The following is a 27525-nucleotide window of genomic DNA, read 5'->3' on the forward strand; positions in this document are numbered from 1 at the left end:
AGGCCAAAGAAGAACTGGCCTTAATGGAGAAACGCATTCAACAATCTTTTTCAACTCAGCTAGATTATGATAAACCAGTTTCTTTATATATATTCCCTACTGAACATTAGCCCACTGCAATTATAGCTCAGCATAGCCCAATATAATGGGTATATTTACACACTAAACAGTCTAAAAAAATTGCATCATATATTGAGAAAATAGGGCACTTAATTGTGTCAGGAAGAAGCCATGTACAAACTTTGACTGGATTTGATCCATATGCAATACACGTTCCCTTGACAAAACAAGAATTGCAAATTGCCTTACAGTATAACCTGATCATGCAAATGGCATTAAGTGATTTTCAGAATGTTATCTCATTTCATCTGCCGAAAGGGTAATTGTGGGACTTTCTACAATGTACTAAATTCATTGTAACTAATATCATTGCATCCCAGCCTATTATCAATGCACCCACCTATTTCATTGATGGCAACAAGAAAGGCCTAGCAGGGTTTGTCGGCCCTGATATCAAAGAGAAATTACCCACTACCTATTCTTCAGTACAAAGAGTGGAGTTGTATGCTTTATATGCTGCCGGGAGCCGGCATATTGAGTGCATATTGCATATTGAGTGCAGCACTTTCCACAGCATCATCTTTCAGGATCTGGAATAGCTCAAATGGAATTCTATCACTGCTGGGAGCCAGCGTGAGGAACCCCGCCCATGACAAAGGTCATGAGGAAGGAGGCTCGGCATACGCCAAGGCGGGATCGAGCTTCAGGAGTCCCCCTGGAAATTCTCGAGCACCTAGCCCCAAAACCAGAGTCTGCCTACTTTCTGCTTTGTGCTTTCACCTACACCTCTGATTTTACGGAGGGCTGTCCCCCACTACCTCTCTCTGAAAAAAGTTAGCTTACAGTTCCAGTTAATAATTCCTGGGTGTGACCCTGTTTAACCTACAAACTCCTTTGGAAATCCTCTAGCCTGCCTGAATAGATTTTTCCGGCCACATGTAATTGTTCAGAGCCTCCCAACTGTGAGAGGCAGGAGATGTTCTAAACTGTCTAAACACAGATTCTTTCGAGTAGTTAAAAGATTGATTAGAAATTGTATTGGTGAAAGGATTTTCACTTGTTGGGCCAATGTTTGCTGCTGAGTTTCCATATCCCTTACCTGCTGTGTCCCTGACAGTGTATTGATTAATATAATTGGTGTAAGTAGTAGCTTTAATGTTTGTAACCTGGGACCCTTGAGTTAATTCTTTTTCTTGTTATAGCCCACCACACCTTTGCTCTGTAGGAATGCAACTTTATCTAACGCTTTTGGAGGGTGGCACTTGACTTATCACCTTTAGAGAAAAATAAGTTTTCTGAAGAAAGGGTCTTAAAATGTTAACAGGCCTCCGGGCCAGAAGATGATGCAAATCACCTAAGCTTTTGCATATGATAAGTTTGCAGGAAGAAACCCTGGCTTGCTGCCTGACTCTACCCCTTCCCCCATTATCCTCTATGCATAACTTAAGGTATAAAAACTACTTTGGAAAATAAAGTGCGGGCCTTGTTCACCGAAACTTGGTCTCACCATGTCGTTCTTTCTCTTACCTTCTGGCTGAATTATTCAGCCTCTTTTCTCCACTGAATTTCCTCACTGAGCTATCCTTATTTCAGCCTCTTTTCTTCACTGAATTTTCCTACTGAGCTATCCTCATCCTATTACTCTTTATATCTTTGATAAAATATTTAAATAAATAGGTCGCCGACGCCGTCCCCGCTTCGAATACCCTGGTTCAGCCGGGGCTGGTCCCCAGCAATATGCTCTTTTGTCGCTTCAACCATAATCATTCAACGTATATACTGATTCCAAATACCTTGCTTCCCTTTTTCCTGATTTTGTTACCGCCTTTCTATACAACCTAGATGAAGAATTATATACTCTCTTTTCACAGGCTCAAGCTTTAATTCGCTCACGTACGGAACCTTTCTTTATTGCACATATACGTGCTCATTCAGGTTTCCCTCTGGTCGCAGTAAATGATGCTGTTGACAGGCTCATAGCTCCCATTTTTACATCTGCCAGTGATGAACATGCTAATCTTCATACCAATGCTAACAGATTGCACTCTAAATACCATATTCCTCTCACTGAAACACGACATATTATTAAAATCTGTGATGTCTGCGCCCCGCTGCACGTGAGTACTAGGATTTCAGGAGTTAATCCCCGAGGGCAACAGCCTAACTCCCTTTGGCAATCTGATTTCACTCACTGCTCCTTAAGAAAATTTTCTTTACTTTTTGTCTCAATAGATACATTTTCCAACTCTATCTGGGCAGTACCTGTCTCTTCAGAATCCAGCAAACACGCCATTTCTGCACTCTTACTCACCTTCCCCGTTATGGGGATTCCTTCTGTCTTGAAAACAGACAATGGACCTGCATTCACCTCGCATTCATTTCGTTCATTTTTATCAGAATGGAACATAACATACACTACAGGAATACCCTATAATCCTCAAGGTCAAGCCATTATGGCAAGAGCCCACCGCACCCTAAAAACTCATTTACTAAAACAGAAAGGGGGAATATGGAAGAGGAGATACACTTCTTATTCTATGAACCCTCAATTACTATTATCTTTAATTCTTTATTCCCTGAAATTTTTAAATTTAACAAAAAATAATTCTGTCTATCTGTGCAGATAGACATTTTGCAGAAGACAAAAACAGCAAATTAGAAATCAATACACCAGTATGGTATAAGCAATTTAAACAGTGGCTGCCAGGAATCTTACGACTCCTAGGCAAGGGTTATGGTCTTGTCATTGCAGATGGAGAGGAAATCTGGGTTCCCCTTCGCCATGTCCACTACCGAGAAGGACCCCAAGACCGGACTCTCTCGGGAAGTGACAAAGTTGACGCAAAGGGTCTCGCAAAAGATCTTCCCATCAGGTGGCCTAAGTATTGGTTCAGCTTTAGCATAAGTCCTTCCAATGAATATCAGGACTGATTTCCTTTAGGATGGACTGGTTTGATCTCCTTGCAGTCCAAGGGACTCTTCAACAGTCTTCTCCAACCCAGTAGTTCGAAAGCATCAATTCTTTAGAGCTCAACTTTCTTTATGGTCCAACTCTCACATCCACACATGACTACTGGAGAAAACACAACTTTGACTAGATGAAACTTTGTCAGCAAAGTAATGTGTCTGCTTTTTAATATGCTGTCTAGGTTGGTCCTAGCTTTTCTTCCAAGGAGCAAGTGTCTTTTAATTTATGGTTGCAGTCACCATCTGCAGGGTTTTGGAGCCCTAGAAAATAAAGTCTGTCATTATTTCCATTGCTTCCCCATCTATTTGCCATGAAGTGATGGGACTGGATGCCATCACTTATTGGTACCATCACTTATGGATGCCATAATATATCGGTGACATATCCAAATCTAATGCCATGAAGTTTTCCCTCTAGTTTCTCTTATAAGAGTTCCGTATTTGTGTCTTATATGTGTCAGTCTTTGATGCATATTGAGTTTTGTGTGTATGGGGTGTGAATGTGTTCACAACTGGGCACTTGAAACAAACACAAAATACCCACTCTTTGTAGACTTGTGCCATGTCCTGACTGGCCTTCACTAGTTAACTTGACTTTAGTCCTGGGATTAGCCCAATAGTTAAGCTACGGGCACTGAGTTCATTTATGAGTCAGCATCTTGCCTGGAGTAGGTGTGCCTCTTTGATTCTCCTGAATATATGGCTGTTTTTGAATGCCTTCCGTCCCCTAAATCCACACCCTGTTCCATTTAAGGTTTTATATGCTCTAGTCTATGTCTCCACCCTTAATTCCTTGTCCCTGGCCCCATATATATATATAGACTCCCTGCAATAGTAATAAGCCACTCCAGCTGCTCTTTAGTTTAAGCTTAGGTTTATGAAAAACAGACACCAGTCTCCAGGCAACACCCAAATAGGTTGGAACATTGCATTAAGGTTTTTGTGATCAATCTGGTTTGCTGGAGGCAACTGGGAGCTGAACTGCCGCCCTTTACAGATCAAGACTGCTGTGTACAAGTCAGGGAAGCGGTAAGTGGGAGTAAATGAAATGACCTTCTGCTCTCTTCTGGAATTTTCCTGATAGTGTGTTTAATGTATTCCCGTAGTTTTGTTCGTTTCTAGAGCTCCTGTGAGGTTTTTCATCTGGTTTCTGATTGTTTTCTCACATTTCTAAGGGAGAATTCAATACTTCCAGCTTCACAACATCCCATTGTATCAATACTTCTTGATTTCCCTGACTCTTCCCATATTTGTAACAATTTAACTTGTGTACAGATTCTTCTTTTATGAGTAACCATTGAGCAAGATAGTAAAGTAAATAAAATCGTTATCATTTCCATTATGATATCTTAGCTGTGGTATATATACACAATGGAGTATTACTCAGCCACTAAAAAGAATACATTTGAATCAGTTCTAATGAGGTGGATGAAACTGGAGCCTATTATACAGAGTGAAGTAAGCCAGAAAGAAAAACACCAATACAGTATACTAATGCATATATATGGAATTTAGAAAGATGCTAACAATAACCCTGTATAGGAGACAGCAAAAGAGACACTGATGTATAGAACAGTCTTTTGGACTCTGTGGGAGAGGGAGAGGGTGGGATGATTTGAGAGAATGGCATTGAAACATGTATAATATCATATATGAAATGAGTCACCAGTCCAGATTCGATGCACGATACTGGATGCTTGGGGCTGGTGCACTGGGACGACCCAGAGGGATGGTATGGGGAAGGAGGTGGGAGGAGGGTTCAGGATAGGGAACACATGTATACCTGTGGCGGATTCATTTTGATATATAACAAAACCAATACAATATTGTAAAGTTAAAAAATAAAATAAAATAAATAAATAAAATAAAATAAAAAGTTATACAACTAAGTCCAAGGATTAACCCTTGTAAGGGTCTGTTTGCACACTACACATGGTATCCTGAAACTGTTAATAATTAATCTCAAAAAAACACTCTGTTAGAATGTGTGATTTTGGGATTCTTTTCAGGATATCACCACTGTCAGGTCTGGATAGCAACATAATTATGGTGGTGGGGAAAGTAAAAAGGCAAATTTATCTTCATTTGAAGTTTTCTTTATTAAGAAATAATATTTTGAAAAATGCTTATTAATCACTCCCTTAAATTGTGTGATTCTCTATATGTGTGTATGTGTATCAGCAGCTTCCCTGATAGCTCAGTGGGTGAACAATCTGCCTACAATGTGGGAGACCTGGGTTTGATCCCTGAGTTAGGAAGATCCCCTGGAGAAGGGAAAGGCTACCCACTCTAGTGTTCTGGCCTGAAGAATTCCATGGCCTATATAGGACTATATCCATGGGGTCGCAAAGAGTCAGACATGACTGAGCGAGTTTCACTTCACTGTATGTGTGTATGTGTATACTGTAAGATAGTTAATTATTTCAACTGATGTTTGATCAAAATCAAGCTTCATATTAGAAAAATGAAAAAAAAAATTTGTGTGGAAGTTTCTAGTCTTCCCTGGTGCCTCAGATGATAAAGAATGGTAACAATAACCCTATATACGAGACAGCAGAAGAGACACTGATGTATAGAACAGTCTTTTGGACTCTGTGGGAGAGGGAGAGGGAGAGGGTGGGATGATTTGGGAGAATGGCATTGAAATATGTATAATATCATATATGAAATGAGTCGCCAGTCCAGGTTCGATGCACGATACTGGATGCTTGGGGCTGGTGCACTGGGACGACCCAGAGGATGGTATGGGGAGGGAGGAGGGAGGAGGGTTCAGGATGGGGAACACATGTATGCCTGCGGTGGATTCATTTCTATATATGGCAGAACCAATACAATATTGTAAAGTTTAAAAATAAAATAAAATTAAAAAAAAAAAAAAGAATCTGCCTGTAATGCGGGAGACCTGGGTTCAATCCCTGGGTTGGAAAGATCCCCTGGAGAAAGGACATGGCAATCCACTCCAGTTTTCTTGCCTAGGGAATCCCATGGACTAGGAGCCTGCAGAATACAGTCCATGAGATCAAAAGAGTGGTACATGACTGAGCAACTAAGCACAGCACAAGCTTCATATTAGACAATGAAAAAAAAGTTATGTGGAGGTTTCTAGTCTAATATATGGTCAATAATTGTTCATTCAATCTCAACATTATATAATTAATGATTCAGTTCAGTTCAGTTCAGTTGCTCAGTTGTGTCTGACTTTTTGCAACCCCATAGACTGCAGCATGCCAGGCCTCCCTGTACATCGCCAACTCCCGGAGTTTACTCAAACTCATGTCCATTGAGTTGGTGATGTCATCCAACCATCTCATTCTCCGTCATCCCCTTCTCCTCCTGACTTCAATCTTTCCTAGCATCAGAGTCTTTTTAAATGAGTCAGTTCTTCCCATCAGGTGGCCAAAGGATTGGCGCTTCAGCTTTAGCATCAGTTTTTTCAATGAATATTCAGGACTGATCTCCTTTAGGATGGACTGGTTGTATCTCCTTGAAGCCCAAGGGACTCTCAAGAGTCTTCCCCAACACCACAGTTCAAAAGCATCAATTCTTTGGCACTCAGCTTTCCTCATACTCCAACTCTCACATTGATGCATGAACTGGAAAAACCATAGCTTTGACTAGACAGACCTTTGTTGGCAAAGTAATGTCTCTGCATTTTAATATGCTATCTAGATTGGTCATAGCTTTCCTTCCAAAGAGCAATTATCTTTTAATTTCATGGGTGCAGTCACCATCTGCAGTGATTTTGGAGCTAAAGAAAATAAAATCTGTCACTGTTTCCACTGTTTCCCCATCTATTTGCCATGAAGTGATGGGACAGATGCCATGATCTTAGGTTTCTGAATGTTGAGCTTTAAGCCAACTTTTTCATTCTCCTCTTTCACTTTCATAAAGAGGCTCTTTAGCTCTTCTTTGCTTTCTGCCATAAAGGTGGTATTTTCTGCATACCTGTGGTTAATGATTTAACCTCAGGTCAATGATTTAATCAGTGTAATTAATGATTACACTGATAAAAATGCAAACGAGTTAATTGACTTCAATCCTTTTCTTATGCCCAGGGTACTGATTTCATCTTGCCCCTCCTACAATGTATCTGCTAACACTAGAGAGTGCAGCTAGGGCATTACCTCACTGGCATTTATAACCTGTGAAGGCAGAAGAGAAAAATCGGAGTCTGCTTAGTCGGAGGAGCAAAACAGACAATGGATCCCAAAAGTCAGAGAGTGAAGCTTAATGACGGCCACTTCATTCCTGCCCTGGGATTTGGCACCGGTGCACCTCCAGAGGTAAGTGTGGTGGTTTGGGGTTGAGATATAAATAGTAAGTGGATGCAACATGAGTGGAAGGAGGTTAAGGTTCTTAAGCATTGAGTTCCTGGGTGACTCTAGGAGGATCATGTGGTTCCATTAATCAGGCCAGAACCATGTCCTGTGAAAGGGGAGCGAGCATCCAGTCTTCACTCTGCATCAGGGTCTGAGGCTGTGCTCACCTGCAGATTACTCTGGGTTCCCCTCCAGTTTCTATCTCTTTCCCAGCTTGGCAGAAGAGTGAGACTCAACTGTCAAGATCACTGACTGTCAGCAGACTGGCTTTGAGGGTGATTGCAATGGCGGTGTTTTCTGTATATATCATTTCAGAACTCTTTCCTCCTTCAGAAACACATGATTCAGTGAAATAATTGAGGTCGGAGGGCCTAAAGATAAGGTGACAGAAATCTAGTGGGAGAGAATTGCTTTTCTCCTGTGGTATACCTGCTCAGTGCCAGGCAAGACACACTCCAGCTGTGTTTGGCCTTGTACTTCTGCTTGGAAACTTTTTCTGATGGGAACTATACTATCATTTGAAGGGATAATGCCAGGCTTTTTACTATATCCTTGGATTTTGTAGTGCCTTTTTATTAAAGTATCATTTTCAGTCCTTGGGTATAAGAGGGACTAGTAGACAAGTCTCTAGACTGGAAGCCAGAAACTTTGCTGTCCATCTTGCCTTAGAATATGTAGTTGCGACAATTGACTGTTCTTCAAACTTTGAATCTCACTTTTCTAATTTACAGAACAGAAGACATTTTGCAGGTAAAAGATGGGGTTGTTCACTTTGCAAAATGTGATGAGCGAAGGGAATGGGTCCAGGCTAGTACAGAGCTCACTGGTTCACTCCTCAGTACACCCCACAAGGCACATGATCATAAAGAAATGGAGACTAGATCCAACAGGGGGAACTTGGACCAAGCATCTACCTGCCTGAAACATGAAAAATCCTGGATTACAGAAACATATTGCAATATTATTTGGCTTGAAAAAGGAAGTTAATCTCACCATTTGCAACCACACAGATGAACCTGGAGAACATTAAGCTAAGTGAAATAAGCCAGAAATAGAAAGACAAATACTACATGTTCTCTTCATAAGTAGAATCTGAAAAAGTGAACTCACAGAAGTAGAGTGTAGAGGAATGGTGACCAGAAGCTGGGGACAAGGTTAGGAAAAATGGAAAGATGTTGGTCAAAGGTCCAGACCTTCTGTAATGAGATAAATGTACCTGATGTACAGTTTGGTGACTATAGTTAATAGATATTAAGTATCCTCATGAAAACACCCCAAAAGTTAGCTATGTGAGATGATGGGTCTGCTAACTAGCTTGAATGTGGTAATCGGTAACAATGAATAGTTACATGAGAACATCACTTTTTACACCTTGAATAGATACAGCTTTTATTTGGTGTTTTCTGTGTGGTAACACTGGTAGACAGAGGTCTTAGAAACTTTCACCTGGTTTCTTGATGTATTTACCATCCCCTTGTAGTTTTATTGATTTTGCTTCAAACATCTCACTGTATAAATCATATCCATGACTACAATTTTATTCTGAGTCCTTTGGGTTTTACCACCAGATCACTGAACCTAGAGGGTATTTGGGTCCTCTGATGCCTGTGATCAACCAGTGATAGCCTGGGGTTGAAGGGTTCCTGGGTGTCCATTTAATCACTGACCAGGAACATGCAGGGAAAGTGTTATGGGTTCCTCACCACACATGCAGAATGAATCAAATGCATGAAGAAATGTTGGTTCTTGATAAGATTAAGCTTGTGCCTTAGGAATCTCTTAATCATCTGGATATTCAATTACTATTTTTGTTGCTTATGTAGGTTCCTAAGAGTGAAGCTGTGGAGGTCACCAAATTTGCTATAGAGGCTGGGTTCCGGCATATTGACAGCGCTTATACATACCAAAATGAAGAGCAGGTTGGCCAGGCCATTCGAAGCAAGATTGCCGATGGCACTGTGAAAAGAGAAGACATATTCTACACTTCAAAGGTGCTGTGTGTGTTGTGTTTGTGCACATGTGTGCAAGTGACTGGGGTAGATGACAATTTGGTAATAGAAGCAGTAGTTTAGTGAAGGTGCTTATTGGTACCACTGTTTTCACACTTATTTGTATCTTAAATCTAGTATCCTTTTTCTCTCACTGTGTCCTCCTCTCCCAAAAGAGTGCAACTATAGCTTTATCATCATGGTGTGTTCAAATTTTAATTTTACATGAAAATCACTTTATTTCTTTGAGCCCAGGCCAGAGCAGTGTAATTTATTATGGGCTAATGAATCAGATAGACCTGGGAGCAGATTATAGCTTTTCTTATCATCTGGGTGAGTTTCTCAAATTTCTTCACATTCTGAATCTCAGTTCTCAGCTCCAAGAGTAAGAGAGCATTGGGAGAGACACTTTGTGTATTATACAAGATCTAGCCAAAGTGTCTTGAATTATGTTCTGCTCATATTAAAGTGTTCAAAGCATTTCCCCTTATAGTTATGTAAACAAGATAGTAATTAATTTTGAGAAGATGGATTGTTTGGTCAAAGTAGACTAAGGTTCTGCTTTTATACTCTATCAAGCATAGGTCAGTTGATGGGTATGGTAATTATTTGATAAAGTTATTTATATCTTGATTCATTTCATTCCATTGTGAAAGATGTATGGGTGATAAATTCAACCAAATAATGATGTCTACATGGGTAGGTTAGATAAAGAATGGAACTCAGGAAGAAATGAAACTTTTTTCCCATGGTCATCTCTTTCTAACCAATAACAATGTCTAGTTATTAAGTGAAACAAGTCAAACAAAATCACATGAAGCAATCATTTCCCACAGCTTCCTTTGTTTAATCTCTGCAGGTTTGGTCCACTTTCCTTCGTCCAGATTTGGTCCGACCAGCATTGGAAAAGTCACTGAAAGATCTTCAACTGGACTATGTCGATCTCTATATTATTCATCAACCAGTGGCTTTGATGGTAGGTGATTTATGTGATCACCTTTGTTCTATTTCTTGGGTCAGAATGTCTATAACTTCTATGGATGGCTGACAAGATTTTTCTTAGTTAGGTTGAAGGAATGATTACACTAGAGTAGATCTCTTAATCATTTGTGATCATCTTTTGGGGAGGTTCTTTGAATTTCTTACCTGTCTCCAGAGAAACAAATTAAATAATCCAAGACTCTGTCTCAAAATCTTGAGGAAGTAGAAATAGGTGAATTCTGTGCATGGCGCTGATTAGGCCTGGGAGTTGGGATTTCACATCCAGAGTTTAGTGCAGAATGCTGAGCCCTGGCACGGCCTCATACCTGAACAGGATGAGGTCTTCTCATCTCTCACCCTTTCATGTTTCGTGGATTTGGTGATGTCCTTCTGGGTGGGCCTAAACCTCACAGTCTTCTCAGGACTCGGGAGACCTGGCCTCCGCTGTCGCCTGGATTCATAGTGAGGTTTGCAGACTGCACTTAGCCATTAAGAACTGCATTATGTAGAGAGGAATTTTCCAGTTATTCCAGTGGTTAGAATTCTGTGCTTTCAGTGCTGAGTCAGGGTATTTTGAGGGAATGGGTTCAATTCCTGTTCAGGGAACTAAGATACAGCAAACCCATGGCACAGCCAAAACAAAACAGCAAGAACAACATCTATTATGCAGAACAATTTTTTAGAATACAGAATTCTGCTCAAGCCATCCTTTGCCAAAGAGTTTATTGGACTATGTAGATGGCAATTCCCATCTACATAGATTTAAGGATTCCTAATACTTGACAGAAATGTCTCTGTTTTTCTATTCCTTATAATGACATCACTCTTAGTTTTATTTTTATCTCAGCATTTTCCATGGGTGGCAGAATGACCGTGATCTGTTCAAGCCTCATTCTCCAGAATATTTGAGAGTATGTCTGCTTCTTCCACAAAGCTTATCAACCTAAAGAGAACCTTGCTGGTTCATGTATATGTCCTGAAGCTATCAGATGTTTAGAGTGAAAAGGAATTTTTATATGTAGTCCAAGTCAAGATTGCAATTTTTATGCAGGCAGTAAAATAGAGGCATTTTGCAAGAGGAAAGGCATAAGGGGCAGAAAAAATTTCACTTAAGGCACTGACAGTTCCCATGAGAATGTAGGAAAATTATATCTATGAAAACATATAGTATGTAAAAGAGATTACTGGAAAACTGCCTTCTAAAGACATTGCTGATAACTCCATTTGCAAACCTCTTTGCAAATATTAGTATGCAGAAAGTAAATGAACCTCATGGAGGTTTAGCATCCACATTTAGTACCAGATGTGCCTGGCAAGCTGGCTAAAAGTGGAGAAATTATTTGGTGATATCTCTGAAATGACTGCTTCTATTCCAGCCAGGGGAGACACTTTTCCCAACAGATGAAAATGGAAAACCGATGTTTGACTCAGTGGATCTCTGTCGCACATGGGAGGTGAGTCTGGGGAGGAGAGAACCAGGGGAGGAGCCAGGAGAGGGGGAACCTCCTTCCTCTCTTCCATTTGTGAGAATGGGCTGTGGACCATCACACTCAGCAGTTCATGAATCCAAGGGCTGGGATGCTGGGGTTGAGGGGAGGGAACCATTGCTGAAATATCCACAGAGAGGAAAAAATTGGAGAATTTGGGACAGTGTAGATAGACATCTCTTTCATTCCATGTGATTGTCTTCTCCAGGTTTTTTCTAAGGAAGAGATGATACTTCTTCTTGTTTCATGACCTTCTTCCCCTTTATCTTCTTGATAAGCAATGCTTATTCTTGACAAGAGACCCTCTTAATGATTTTTCAGCATTTCTTATTGCTATATTGCCCACTCCAAGTGACTGTTCACCACCCCTCCCTCCCAGGCCCTGGAAAAGTGTAAGGACGCAGGGCTGACCAAGTCCATTGGGGTGTCCAACTTCAACCACAAGCAGCTGGAGAAGATCCTGAACAAGCCGGGGCTCAAGTACAAGCCCGTCTGCAATCAGGTGAGCAGCTCGGCTCCTCTCCCTCCTGTTCTTCAGAACCTCCTTCTTACACTGGAGCCTGATGTCTGTCTGTCCTTCCCTCCTGTTCATCTGACCTTTGTGGAGAGGGGATTCTACAGAACTAAGCTTGTGTCTGGACTGTGTAAATAGAATCTATAACAGTATCTTTGATCAACTCTGGGTGGAAAAGATGGGGATGGCTTCCTGCTCAATTGTAGTGGGGACTGAGGGAAGGCAACAGAGATGAAATTCCTCCAGAACTTAGAGGAAGGAGGTGTTTCACTGAGCTGAACACATGACCAGATATCAGGTGTGAAAGTGCTCAGATGAAACTGTGTACAGGAAGGAAGACCATGAAAACACGGAATGGGAAGTAAATAAAGAGAAAACCAAGTGAGACAGGTGTTAAGGGTTTGTGTGGAGTTTGGATGCCTGAATCCTTAGTCTTGGTGTCCCAGCTTCAACAGGGAGCACAGTACAGAGAAATGTGCTGGAGACTATGAAAGTCACCCAGGTTAGAGGATGAAGTTAAACGCTTATGTTGATCCTAACAGTTTATGGAAGAGTTGCTCAGGATTTAGAGCAGATCTTGTGATTTCAGATCAGTTCAGTTCAGTCGCTTAGTTATGTCTGACTCTTTGCAACCCCGTGGACTGCAGCACACCAAGCCTCCCAGTCCATCACCAACTGCCAGAGCTTATTCAAACTCAAGTCCACCGAGTCATTGAGGCCATCAAACAATCTCATCCTCTGTTGTCCCCTTTTTCTTCTGCCTTCAATCTCTCCCAGCATCAGGGTCTTTTCCAATGACTCAGTTCTTTGCATCAGGTGGCCAAAGTATTGGAGTTTCAGCCTCAGCATCAGCCCTTACAATGATCATTCAGGAAGGATTTCCTCTAAGATTGACTGGTTGGATCTCTTTGCAGTCCAAAGGATTCTCAAGAGTCTTCCCCAACATCACAGTTCAAAAGCATCAATTCTTTGGCACTCTGCTTTCTTTATGGTCCAACTCTCACATCCATACGTGACTACTGGAAAAAGGATAGCTTTGACTAGATGGTCCTTTGTTGACAAAGTAACGTGTTTGCTTTTTAATACGCTGTCTATGTTGATCACAGTTTTTCTTCCAAGGAGCAATCATCTTTTAATTTCATGGCTGAAGTCACCATCTGCAGTGATTTTGGAGCCCCCATAAATAAAATCTCTCACTGTTTCCATTGTTTCCCATCTATTTGTCATGAAGTGATGGGACGGGATGCCATCATCTTTATTTTATGAATGTAGAATTTTTAAGCCAACTTTTTCATTCTGTTTCACTTTCATCAAGAGGCTTTTAGTTTATCTTCACTTTCTGCCATAAGGGTTGTGTCATCTGCATATCTGAGGCTATTGATATTTCTCCCAGCAATCTTGATTCCAGTATGTGTTTCATCCATCCAGGCATTTTGCAAGATGTACTCTGCATATAAGTTAAATAAGCAGGGTGAAAAACATACAGCCTTGACTTATTCCATTCCTACTTGGAACTTGTCTGTTGTTCCATGCTTCCCTGGTGGCTCAGATGGTAAAGCATCTGCCTGCAATGTGGGAGACCTGGGTTCGATTCCTGGGTTGGGAAGATCCCCTGGAGAAGGAAATGGCAACCCACTCCAGTACCATTGCCTGGAAAAACCCATGGACGGAGGAGCCTGGTAGGCCACAGTCCATGGGGTCACAAAGAGTTGGACATGACTGAGCAGCTTCACTTTCCTTTCCTGTTGTTCCATATTCGGTTCTAACTGTTGCTTCTTGAGCTGCATACAGATTTCTCAGGAGGCAGGTAAGGTGGTCTCATATTCCCATTTCTTGAAGAATTTTCCAGTTTGTTGTGATCCAGTCAAAGACTTTGGAATAGTTAATAAAGCAGAAGTAGATGTTTTTCTGGAACTCTCTTACTTTTTTAATGATCCAGCAGATGTTGCCAATTTCATCTCTGTTTCCTCTGCCTTTTCTAAATCTAACTTGAATATCTGGAAGTTCACAGTTCACGTACTGCTAAAGCCTGGCTTGGAGAATTTTGAGCATTACTTTAGTGTGTGAGATGAGTGCAATTATATGGTGGTTTGAGCATTCTTTGGCATTGCCTTTCTTTGGGACTGGAATGAAAACCGACCGTTGCCAATCTTGTGGTCAATGCTTAGTTTTCCCAGTTTGCTGGCATATTGAGTGCAGCACTTTCACAGCACCATCTTTCAGGATTTGAAATAGCTCAACTGGAATTCCATCACTTCCACTAGCTTTGTTCCTAGTGATACTTCCTAAGACCCATTTGACTTCCCATTCCAGGATGTCTGGCTCTAGGTGAGTGATCACACCATTGTGATTATCTGGGTTGTGAAGATTTTTTTTGTATAATTCTTCTGTGCATCCTTGCCACTTCTTCTTAATATCTTCTTCTATTATGTCCATACCATTTCTGTCCTTTATTGAGCCCATCTTTACAGGAAATGTTCCCTTGGTGTCTCTAATTTTCTTGAAGAGGTCTCTAGTCTTTCCCATTCTGTGGTTTTCCTCTATTTCTTTGCATTGATCACTGAAGAAGGTTTTCTTATCTCTCCTTGCTATTCTTTGGAACTCTGCGTACAAATAAGTATGTCTTTCCTTTTCTCCTTTGCCTTTCAGTATTCTTCTTTTCATAGCTATTCATAAGGCCTCCTCAGACAACCATTTTGCCTTTTTGCATTTCTTTGTCTTAGGGATGGTCTTGATCACTGCCTCTTGTACAATGTCAAGAACCTCTGTCCACAGTTCTTCAGGCACTCTGTCTATCAGATCTAATTCCTTCAATCGATTTCTCACTTCCACTGTATAATCGTAAGGGATTTGATTTAGGTCATATCTAAATGGTCTAGTGGTTTTTCCCTACTTTCTTCAATTTATGTCTGAATTTGGCAATAAGGACTTCATGATCTGAGTCATAGTCAGCTCCCAGTCTTGTTTTTGCTGACTGTATAGAGCTTCTCCATCTTTGGCTGCAAAGAATATAATCAATCTGATTTTGGTGTTGACCATCTGGTGATGTCCATGTGTAGAGTCTTCTCTTGCATTGTTGGAAGAGGGTGTTTGCTATGACCATTGTGATTTCTTGGCAAAACTCTGTTAGCCTTTGCCCTGCTTCATTTTGTACTCCAAAGCCAAAGTTGCCTGTTACTCCAGGTGTCTCTTGACTTCCTACTTTTGCATTCCAGTCCCCTATAATGAAAAGGACATATTTTTTTGGGTGTTAGTTCTAGAAGGTCTTGTTGGTCTTCATAGAACCATTCAACTTCAGCTTCTTCAGCATTACTGGTCGTGGCATAGAGTTGGATTACTGTGAGATTGAATGGTTTAACTTCTAAACAAACAGAGATCATTCTGTTGTTATGGAGATTGCATCTAAGTACTGCATTTTGGACTCTTTTGGTGACTATGATGGCTACTCTATTTCTTCTAAGGGATTCTTGCCCACATATAATTAATGCTTATCTGAGTTAAATTCACCCATTCCAGTCCACCCAGCCCACCCATCCGGTCCAGTCATGATTCTTGAAATGTTGATGTTCACTATTGCCATCTCCTGTTTGACCACTTCCAATGTGCCTTGATTCATGGACCTAACAATCCAGGTTCCTATGCAATATTGTTCTTTACAACAACGGACTTTGCCTCCATCACCAGTCACATCCACACCTGGGCATTGTTTTTGCTTTGGCTCTGTCTTTTCATTTTTTCTGGAGTTATTTCTCCACTGATCTCCAGTAGCATACTGGGCACCTATCGACCTGGGGAATTCATCTTTCAGTATCCTATCTTTTTGCCTTTACATGGGGTTCTCAAGGCAAGAATACTGAAGTGCTTTGCCATTCCCTTCTCCAGTGGATCATGTTTGTCAGAACTCCACCATGACCCGTCCGTCTTGGGTGGCCCTACATGGCATGGCTCATAGTTCATTGAGTTAGACAAGTCTATGGTCAAATGTGATCAGTTTGGTTAGTTTTCTGTTACTGTGGTTTCCATCTGTCTGTCCTCTGATGGATAAGGATAAGAGGCTTATGGAAACTTCCTAATGGGAGAGACTGACTGAAGGGTACGGCAGGCCACTGCTGACACTTACCTCTGCTTGAGAGACTCAAACACAGTTCTGGCTCAGTCTCAGTGTGGTCTCTGTGTCCTGGTGCACACAAGGTTTTTTTGAGCCCTCCGAGGTCCCTGGCGGGTACAAGTTTTGATTCTAAACGTGATTTTGCCCCTTCTACTCTCTTGCTGGGGCTTCTCCTTTGCCCTTGGATGTGGGGTTCTTTTTTTGGTGGGATACAGCATTCTCCTGTTGACAATGTTCAGCAGCAAGTTGTAATTTTGGAGTTCTCACAGCAGAAGATGAGCACATGTCCTTCTACTTCACCATCTTGAAGACTTGTAGACTCATCATCCCCAGAGGCAACATTTTTCATTGGTACTGTTTCATGGGGGTTTGTTGGTTAATATTGGGTACCAAAAATGCAAATTTTCCTTTGTCTTGTGTGGCTAAGGGGATTGTATAAAAACAATCTTTAAGATCCAGAACTATAATTGGCCAATTCTGACGTAAGGCTGAAGGGGATGGGAGTCCAGGCTGCAAGGTCCCCATGGGTTGCATTACTGCATTAATCAAAGCTCATGAAGCAGCCTCCATTTGCCTGATTTTTTATGGGCTGTGAAAACTGGAGTATTCCAAGGACTAGCATTCTCCTCTATGTGTCCTGCTTGAAACTGTTCTTCTACCAAGGCTTGTAAATGTATAAGTTTCTCCCTTGCTAGAGGCCACTGATATACCCAAGCAGGTTTAGAGGTAAGTCATGTTAGAGCTGTGGCGTGTGGTGGCAGAGAAACTTTAATGGCCCCTCAATTAGCCCTTTTCTGTCCAGTTTCGGGTGAATAGGTAAAGAAGAAGGATCTCCCTGTAAATCTTTCCTAGCTCTTTTGCTGGTTGGTATCCCATTCTTGCCATCATATGATCTGCCTTTTCCTTATTGGAGAGAACTAGGTGCCAATGGGCAAGCAGATCTCTGCCCCATAAATTACAGGGAATTTCTGCAATAAAAGGTTGGAAGTGAGCAAGCTGTTTGTCGGGCCCTAGGCAAGGAAGAATTGCTGCACTTTGAGCAAATTGTTGAGGTTTCCCCAAGCCTGATTATCTTTTCCTGGGGTTCAGTCAGGGGCCAATCAGCTCACCATTGAGGAGAAGTAATGATGGAAATGTCAGCCCTAGAATCTAAGATTTCAGAGAACGTTTTTGCTTGGATTTTAGCCTTACATGTGGGCCAATCTGAGAGTATTTGTTGAATAAAGCACACTACTTGATCACCTGTGCTCCCAAATCCTTGTTCTCCTCTGGTGACAGGATTATAGTTGTTAGGGGCATGGTAAGGCAAGAGAAGGAGTTGAGCAATTTGTTGAGCTTGAGGAATGACATGGAATTAAAGGGAGAGAGCCATTACTTTAATTTCTCCTGAATAGTCTGGGTCAGTAAGGCCAGGAAGAATTTGGAGGCCCTTAAGGGTAAGGCCACTTCTGCCCAGAATGAGTCTTATGGTCCCTGGTGGCATGGGACCTTGGATCCCAGTAGGGATTGCTATTGGGTGGTGGTGGGGGGTGGGAATCCAATTCATTAATTGAGACAGTTACTCAGGGTGGGAGGTCCAACCCAGCACTTCCACTGGTAGAGACTGAGAGGCTGGAGATAGGCTGAAGGGTGTGCTGGAGGTCCTCACAGTGTATGCCCCCACTGTTTGTGGGGCCTAGGGCTGGCCCTGATGGCAGTTGCTGGGCTGCAAAGGGGACCCATTCCTATGGAATTTTGATCTGCATTGATTAGCCCAGTGACTGCCTTTTTGGTACCTAGGATACAGTCCTGATGTTTTATTTTCACCAGTAGACGGAGGTATTGTAACATCTGTTTTGGGCCCAGAACAGCAAGCCTTTTTCATATGTCTGGGTTTTCCACATTGAAAGCATTTGACATGGGAAGAGCTAAAACTATTTTTAAAGGCAGCACAAATTGCTTGGGCTAGCTTGGCTTGTTTGTGAGCCTGTGTACCAACATTTTGACACCTTCGAACAAAATCACCAAGGCTGCCATTTTGACAAATAGTGTTAAGGGCAGCCTTGCAATCTTTATGGCATTTTCATAGGATAATTGTTTTAATAAAATGTCCTCCACTGTAGGACTATTAATTTGATGGTGGAGAGCAGATGAGATCCAGTCTACCAATTCAGTGAAGTCTTTTTTGGGTCTCTGTAATATTTTAACAAATGAACCAGTAGGATTGCTGAGTTCTCATACTGTCTGCCCCTGCTTCAGCAGCATTTTGCAATCTGTACATATGCTCCCACCAGTATATCTTCATAAGTCAATTGCGCTATTAAACTGGTATATTGCCCTGTGCCTATGAACATTTCAAAAGTAAGATTATCTCCATTGGCCAAATTAATACAGGCTAGCTATTGACACAATTCAGTATAAGAGGCAAAAATCTGTAAATTTGGGGGACCACTTAAAGCTGTTTTGGCTAGCATTTTAACATTGTAAGGAGAGCATCTCCCATGCAAGCAAATTTCCAACAGCTCCCATGTATGTATATGGAGAATTGACCCCAATCAGTCTAACACTAGAATTAGTTCCTTTAAAACCTGATGTCAAAAGTTTCATGGGTTACAATAACCCGAGTGGGACTATTGGGGTTGGGCCTGTAATCCTTGGGAAAGGGAGATGGTCCTTAATGTCTAAAGCACCCATAGGAAGGGCAGAGGCCATGCCCGCTGAAACCAGGTCAGCGGCTTATCCTCCCGAGACATTTCTGGACCCAGTGGAGGTGGCGGTGGTGGAAAATTGTCCTTGAGCTTGGGTGGCAAAGGGGTGGAAGGGTTAACAAGACGTTTGAGGACACCGTCTTCTCACATTATTTCTGTCTGTATAGGGTATAGGACCAATTGCACTAGCCCCCAGGTGACAAATACCATCACATGTATGCAATCCCCTCTCCTGTGTGCTGTTTTCAAATTTTCTCCCACTGGATCCCAATTTTCAATATCTAGAGTGCCTTCCTCCGGAAACCAAAGATTATATTTAACCACCTCTCTTAGCAATTGTGTCAATGGCTCCTCTTTCACCTGTGCCCCTGCAGTCTGGGGAAGGTGCCTCAAAAGCTGGAGATGATGTTTCTCAGCTTTACTCAAATCCTTCCCCATTGACACCATGTCTTGGACAACAAGGGACTTCCACCCTTACAGTTTGAGGGCCTGGTCACGATCCATGTGTCTCACCTACAGCTCAATGTCTTCACTTTCAGTTTCTTCCCTCGGAGGAATCCTTCCTGACTTCAGGTCTCTGTTCAGGGGCCACCTGCCATGTCCAGCACAGAGGGTGAGAAAGACCTGAACCAGGGGCGAGTGCCTAATGAAAAGACAGACACATCTAATTTGCAAGTGGGGGATCAGTAGGCCCTCCTGCTCTCCATGGCAGGAAGCCAAGACATCTCCTTTCAGCCCACACTTTTATGGGCAGAAGTCATGAGATCACTAGGAAAGAGCTATACTGGGGAGTTTGATCAGCGTCCATAAAGAGGAAGTAAAGTTGAGGCTCTGCTGTTGATCAGGAACATTTGTTTTGTTTCCACAGGGATGGACGCAGGGGCCAGCAGTGAAGCAGAGCAGAGAGCATGCCCAGCCCCAAGTCTGTCCATTCAGCATGCTTACTAGCACAATCATGAGGGCACAGTTTGCCGCACCCTTGAGCCATGGGGCAGGTTCTGGTTTCTGCTCTGCCAGGCTGCAACAATATTTTGCTGACCTGGGTCTGATTGTGGTTCACATGTAATTTTGAGTCATTTTAAGCTCTTTTAATGTAAAATGGTCACTCAGTCTTTGTGTTACCAAGATATCCAGGCAAGGTTTGGACAAATACACTGTCTTTATCATTGTTATTTTGTGATGCTAATTAACTTGTTCCTGTAATCCTAGATTATGTAAATTAGTACTTAAATCTGAACTCCTTGCTACATTAAGGTTAAATATTTTGACAAGAAAATGATAGTTGCATGCTTTGTCCCTAAATGAACCCCGGTAGGAAGTGCAAGGTGACAAGCTGTCCCACTGTGAGTGACAGTACTTTTGTTCTTCTGGTAAAGCTATTAGTAGCTGGATATTTTACTTGGAAATGTGTATTTTCCCTCTTGAAATTATCTAGTCATCTGTTGAATGATAACCATCATCAGGGGAAGTTTGATTTCCCCCAAGTTTTCATGTAATGGTTGAGAATCCATTGATGACTTTCCACTGAATTAATTATTTCATTGGAACGTTTTTCATTATTTTCCATTTTAAATGCTCTTTTTAATCTTCTGACCTGACATTTTATTGTAAAAGTAAAATTCCCTCATTATTCAGGGTAAAATACATCTATTCTTATAAGACAGGGGAAAACACTGCACTCTTTCACATTAACTGTCAGTTTCTGAGAAAAGATTTAGTATTCTTGCCTGGAAAATCCCATGGACAAAGAAGCCTGGTAGGCTACAATCCACGGGGTCGCAAAGAGTCGTACACGACTGAGCAACTTCACTTACTTACTTACTTGTGGAGAGAAGCATTTTTGCTCTTTCTTCCTCTCTCAGGGATTTTTATTGTTTCTGTTTGCTACATTTGCTTTCACTGGAGGTTTCCTTTGATGCTCAAATCTACTGAAATGTCACCAATGGGAATTCATCAAACTGGTTCTTTTGTCCTTCAGACATTTCTTCATAAGACTGTGCAATTTCTTTCTTTCTGGCATAGTTTGGTGTCCAAAGCTTAGACAGCCCTTTTCCTGTCCCACATCTGGAATTAGGCACATGTCTTGGTCTGTTCAGTCATGTTCAGCAACCAAGATCTGTTCGGTAGAATTACTTATTCTCAGTAATGTCATTATTTTTTACCTTTTCAGGGGACAAAAGTATAATTAAAAAAAATTCTTTCCTTGATATTTCCAGTTGTAATTTGATGTGACACAGTTTTTCTTTAGCATATATAATTCTTACTTTTAAGCTTTCTCTGATGTATTACCTTTTCATATAATCTGACACTCTTTTCTGTTGGTGTTCTACAGGTGGAATGTCACCCTTATCTCAACCAGAGCAAGCTGCTGGAGTTCTGCAAGTCACACAATATTGTCCTGGTTGCCTATGGTGCTCTGGGAGCCCAGCGGACATTACAATGGTAATGAGCAGTACTGATGGTCACAAGGAGTTTATCTAAAACTCCTTTTTTGATGACAATATTATTGTTCCATACTCAGTGCTTTGGAGACAACTCTCAAAGGGTAGAGGGGAGAGAAGACAGATGGGAGAAATCCTCTTTTGTCTTTCATCACCCAGCTAGATATCTTACATTGCATGTGTCTTGTATATACATTTTAACACAAGTTTCTGCATTAAAATCTCTATATAATCCCCCAGTTGATAACTAAGACATAAGCTTTCTCATAATTTACTTATTTATGGACTAATGAGCATATTACTATAATAGACTTACCAAGCCTCCCTCACTGTATGTCTAAAATCAGGATAATAATACATAATTTCCAGGTTTATCATGATTGAAAAATAAGTACAAGTTGAATCATTTTTGTAAACATTTGTAGAGGAACTACACAATGTAAATAATTATGAAATACATTGTCTTCATTTTCAGACTACTCTGCTTTATTCAACAGCTGAGACAAGTGAAAATTAGAAAAAAATGAAAAACAAAATATTTCCCAATATTTCGCATCATATTCTCCTTTCATACCATTGTCTTTACTTTTGAGCATTGATTGGAAAAGAAAAATAACCACAGAGAAGTAAAAAAGAAACAAACTCCATGAGTTCAGCAGTCCTGGTCTCAACTCAATAATGCATCTGAATCACCCACAGAGATCTGTAATCACAGAATAGGAGGTGACATATTTGAGGTTCTGTATCAGTTTGTCTTCAGCTAAGCCATGGAATTTTGTGTTTCTAACAAGATCCCAGGTGATGCTGATGATGCTGGTTCATGGACCACACTTTGAGAAGCGCTGGTCTAGAGGTGACATACCTGATATGTTTGGGAAGCCTCTTCATAAACTGAGCACTTAGTCTTAGCTACTCGCCGTTTCTGAATTTCCTTTCAGGGTGAACCCAAACCTCCCATTTCTCTTGGAGGACCCAGTTCTCTCTGCCATTGCCAAAAAGCACAAGCAAACCCCAGCTCTGGTTGCCCTTCGCTACCAGATACAACGTGGGGTTGTGGTTCTGGCCAAGAGTTACAACAAGAAGCGGATCAAAGAGAACATACAGGTGATGAGTGGGGCTGTGGGCAGAGGGCTTCTAAGGAATATCCTTCACGAGGGGCATTCTTTGTCTAACTGAGGACAGACATGGCTTCCCTTTCCCCTGTAGTTGTCCCCATCCAGCTGGAAATTCCTCCAGTCCCCAGGGGGAGGCTGGCTCCTTGGGGGAAAGATTAATGTGATTCTTCCTTCTTTTCAGGTGTTTGACTTTGAACTGACTCTGGAAGACATGAAAGCAATTGATGGCCTCAACAGCAATATAAGATACTATGATTTTCAACAGTAAGTGACTTGTATATGTTCCACATGTACTGTTTTCTCTAGCATATAGATCAGCAGAGGAATAAGCTTTCTTAATTTCAGGGAGACAACCCTGGTTTCCAGTGTAGGAGTATACCAGGGGCTTCCTTCAGACCTCAGATCAGAGGTTTCCTCTAGGGTTCTGTCTCTGATCAACAGAAATGTGACTGGGACCCAGGACAGCCAATCAGTAAAATCCCCAGTGTTGACATTGTGGTGAATTCACTACGTTGTGCCTAATCCCTGTGTTTGGTGTTCCTCCTCTCAGGGCCCAGAGACCCAGAAAACACAGAGGGCACAGTGCCTGTAGCCCATTCTTCTTTCAGAAAGTGATAGTGTTAGTTGCTCAGTCTTGTCTGACTCTATGGACCCCATCAACTGTAGCCTACCAGGCTCCTTCTTTCAAGGACTGATGCAAATCTTTCATCTTTAACTCTTTGTAGAATCAGGAGGAAATGATACATAATGACTATATAGTAAGGAATCCATCCTGAATTACATTTCTGCTTATCCTAACACAATTGTAAATGCATTGTTGATATTTCTGGAGGAGGGGCCTATGAAGGCCAACATGCTTCAGTGTGAGAAGTCACAGTGAGCCTGGCTCCACTTCTTATCCTAAGTGTCTGGTGGATTTTCTCCCTGATGGACTTTTCTTTACCAAGACACCATCTATTTATTCCAAATTTATCTCTTTATTGATCTTTTCCCTAACACATCTCCCATTTCCTCACCCTTAAAATGTCACCTAATGAATTTTGAGTATATCATGGACTGACCTTCCAGAGAGAGACTTCTGTCCTTAGCTGGACACACCTGATAAGATCATCTGGGTCTCTCTGGTTTCTTGAGTCAAGACTCATCCTAGTGTAGACTTTGACCATCAGGGATCCATCCACTGGGAGCTCCTACCTTCTTGACTTTACTTAGTTAGTACCATGGAATTCCAGCTGCTTAATTACTGCAGGAGGATGTCAGGACTGAAGAGACAGAAGAGTAATCAAACAGAGAGATGTTTGGAGAGAGTTTAGAGAAAAGGGAACACAAATTAGTGATAAAATGAAGATTTAGTTTCAAATGAAAGATCTCAAAACTCCCCTTGTTTGTAGTGTTCAGTCACTTCAGTTGTGTCTGACTTTGCAACCCTATGGACTATAGCCCGCAAGGCTCCTCTGCCCATGAGATTCTCCAGGCAAGAATACTTGAGTGGGTTGCCATGACCATCTTGAGGGGATTGTCCCAACCTGGGGATTGAATCCATGTCTCCTGTGTCTCCTGCATTTCAGGCAGATTCTTCACCCACTGAGACACTGGGAAGCCTCCTTGTTTGTAAAGAAGATATATATATTTATATGTACATTTACATATGGGCTTTCTAGTTGGCACTAATGGTGAGAAAGTCATCTGCCAATGCAGGAGACCTAAGAGGTGCAGGATGGATCTATGGGTTGCAAAGATCCCCTGGAGAAGGAAATGGCAACCCACTCCAGTATTTGCCTGGAGAATCCCATGGACAGAGGAACCTGGTGGGCTACAGCCCATGGAGATGCAAAGAGTCAGACGCTTCTGAAGCGACTTAGCACACAGTACACATGCACATATATGTGGACTCCCTAGGGGGCGGTAGTGGTAAAGAAGCCACCTGCCAATGCAGGAGACATAAGAGATGCAGGTTTGAACCCTGGGTGGGAAGATCCCCTAGAGGAATGCAGGCAACTCACTCCAGTATTCTTGCCTAGAGAATCCATGGACAGAGAAGCCTGTGGGCTATAGTCCATAGGGTCTTTAAGACTTGGACACAACTGAGCGACTTAGTATGCCTGCATACTTATGTATATGTATATTATGATTCTGAAAAAAGACATGATGAAAAATGAGAAAAGATAGCAAGTTACTTTTCTGTCCTCAAAAGCGTTATGTATATTCTGTGCTCTCCTTCATTATTCTGTGAATGCCTAGACTTACTCATCCTTGTAGGTTTATGTTGATAGCACAGCTCCTGGCACATGGAATGGCTCAGGATGCACTCTTTAATGAATTGAGTTGAAAACAACAAATTTAGAAAGAAAAATCAGGCTATAAAGAAGGAAAACAACAGTAATATTAATTAATAATGAGTGTAGTTATATAATACAAATTAAGAAAGCAGTAATCACCTTTTATAAGTAAGACTGTTTAGGTGTATGTGGTATTTCTTCAATTTAATAGTAATACCTTAATGAAAGCACCCTGTATTTGAGGGGTGCTCAATATTTTTTTTTTTCTGTTGAATGGATTTATGAAAAACAGCAAAGAATTCCTTGACTGTGGTCCTTCTCACCACTTAGGGTCAAAAGTTCCACCTGTGTCTGAAATGACCTCCACAGTTACCCCTAGGTCTGTGCCCTCTTATAAATTGTAACCTGAGTCAAACTACCTGTCATTATGGGGTGAATATTACACGTGAAGGTTGGGATTGGATATGCAGGTGCCGTGTGTACATGGAGCAGACACCTGATGTGTGCTTGTTGGGGGAGAAAATGGATGTGTTTATAGATTTAGAGTTTTAGCCCATCCTGACTGCATCCACAGACTAATGATCTCTGTGACAATATGACAGATTTAATAAATTATTTCCCCTCTTTCTCTTTTAGGGCAGTTGATCACCCTGAGTATCCATATTCTGAAGAATATTGACTGTGAGCTGTCCACCATGCATTCTACCAGAACTTCTTTTCCAGGGTTGTGAAGAGCATTTCTGTCCTTGGTGGAGATGTTTAAAAGAAGTGTATGAACTTTTGAAGCCTGTTTATCATTAAAAATTTTTTTATGAAATAAAGAAGACTTAAAATATGAATTCTAGTTTTTTGTGATAACAAAATAATTTGGAAAGCAAAAGAGAAAGGATAGAAAATAAAGATAACCTCCTGGTGCCTTTTCCTTTGTCAAAAATGAATTAGTTGATCTATCGAGAACCCTGTATGTGAGACCACAAAAGAGACACAGATGTATAGAACAGTCTTTTGGACTCTGTGGGAGAAGGCGAGGGTGGGATGATTTGGGAGAATGGCACTGAGAAATGTATAATATCATATGTGAAACAGAAAAAAAAGAAAAAGAAAAAAATAAAAGAAAGAAATGGAAAATTGTATTCGAGTCAGATTTGAGAACTATAACCCAGGAAGAGCATCTCAGAAAGCCTGAGAACTGTTATGTCCTCTAGAAGTCAAGGCACGGGGATGTAAGTTTTGGAGACAGAGGGCTCTGCGTGAAAAGACATATTATTGACAGTGTACATAATCCAGATCTAAGCATCATCATGGTGGGTCATGTGACCCCTTACAAGGTTAAGAAGGAATTTCTCTTTTAAGGAGCTGTCTTACTGATGCTAGGAGTCTGTTGCTCTTCAATGTCGAGCAGGTCTTCCCTCTGATGTGGGAGGTCTGGTCCATGCATGTGTCATGCACACAACTTACAGTGAGGAAGAGGAGTACAAAGGTAGAGAAAAGTTTTTCATGTTTAAATTTTTCTTGCCATAAAATATAAATTTAATTTCATACTTTCATGACTCGCCTATATAAACGTATTTGCATGTTTATTTACAATTTGAAATGATCTTCAATATACAGGTTTTACACTTTTTTTTAAACTTGGTGTAAGTATTTTTGTAAGCTATCAATTATTATCTGATGGTTTCCAAGGAGGAAGGGCTTGGGAAAGAGTTGGACTGGGAGGTTGGGGTTAGCAGATGCATACTATTATATACAAATTGGATTAACACAAAGTCCAACTGTACAGCACAGGGGACTATATTCAATATTTTATGACAAACCATAATAGAAGAGCATATGAAAAAGTATATATATATATATATATATATATATAACTGAGTCATTTTGCTGTACTGCAGTAATTAACACAACATTGTAATTCAACTATATCTCAATACAAATGAAATAAAATAGTTCCAGTGTTATATTTTGTTTCTTACAATGATTCCCAGGTGGCTCAGTGGTAGGAATTCTAAAGAATGAAAGAGACTCCGGTTCAATCCCTGGATTGGGGACATCTCTTGGAGAAGGGAATGGCAAACTACTCCAGTATTTTTGCCTGGGAAGTCCCATGGATGGAGGCACCTGGTAGGGTGCAGTCCATGGGGTCACGAAGAGTCGGACACGACTGAGCAACTTCACTTTCCCTTTTCACTTTCATGCATTGGAGAAGGAAATGGCAACCCACTCCAGTGTTCTTACCTGGAGAATCCCAAGGACGGTGGAGCCTACAGTCCATGGTCACGAGAGTTGGACACAACTTAGACACTGAACATGCATGCATATTACAAAGCAGTGCATCTTACCGATTTAATTTTTTAAAACTGTTAGATCAGATCAGATCAGATGAGATCAGTCACTCAGTCGTGTCCGACTCTTTGCAACCCCATGAATTGCAGCACGCCAGGCCTCCCTGTCCATCACCATCTCCCAGAGTTCACCCAGACTCACGTCCATCGAGTCAGTGATGCCATCCAGCCATCTAATCCTCTGTCGTCCCCTTCTCCTCCTGCCCCCAATCCCTCCCAGCATCAGAGTCTTTTCCA

The 27525-nt window shown here is 41.4% G+C and overlaps 1 protein-coding gene across 2 annotated transcripts; it reads left to right on the forward strand.

The window, feature by feature from the left end:
- LOC527068 (aldo-keto reductase family 1 member C3 -like) lies at window positions 1-25826 on the forward strand. 2 transcript variants are annotated; one of them, XM_005214458.5, is made up of 10 exons: window positions 1-4056; window positions 7083-7310; window positions 9170-9337; window positions 10194-10310; window positions 11692-11769; window positions 12182-12304; window positions 21444-21553; window positions 22491-22656; window positions 22849-22931; window positions 25583-25785. In XM_005214458.5, exons 2-10 carry the CDS (start codon window positions 7227-7229, stop codon window positions 25623-25625), a joined length of 972 nt encoding a protein of 323 aa, XP_005214515.2. In that variant the 5' UTR covers window positions 1-4056; window positions 7083-7226; the 3' UTR covers window positions 25626-25785.
- Window positions 25827-27525: the final 1699 nt, after the last annotated feature.

The sequence above is a fragment of the Bos taurus genome, chromosome 13, assembly GCF_002263795.3.
Source record: "Bos taurus isolate L1 Dominette 01449 registration number 42190680 breed Hereford chromosome 13, ARS-UCD2.0, whole genome shotgun sequence".
Taxonomy (NCBI): Eukaryota; Metazoa; Chordata; class Mammalia; order Artiodactyla; family Bovidae; genus Bos; species Bos taurus.

What these genes read in the sequence shown, in the direction of transcription:
- LOC527068 (XM_005214458.5), top strand. Translation starts at nt 7,227, where the DNA reads ATGGATCCCAAAAGTCAGAGAGTGAAGCTTAATGACGGCCACTTCATT. An exon ending in GCACCGGTGCACCTCCAGAG is followed by an intron (nt 7,311 to 9,169) that starts GTAAGTGTGGTG and finishes TTGCTTATGTAG; the next exon opens with GTTCCTAAGAGTGAAGCTGT. An exon ending in GGATCAAAGAGAACATACAG is followed by an intron (nt 22,657 to 22,848) that starts GTGATGAGTGGG and finishes CCTTCTTTTCAG; the next exon opens with GTGTTTGACTTTGAACTGAC.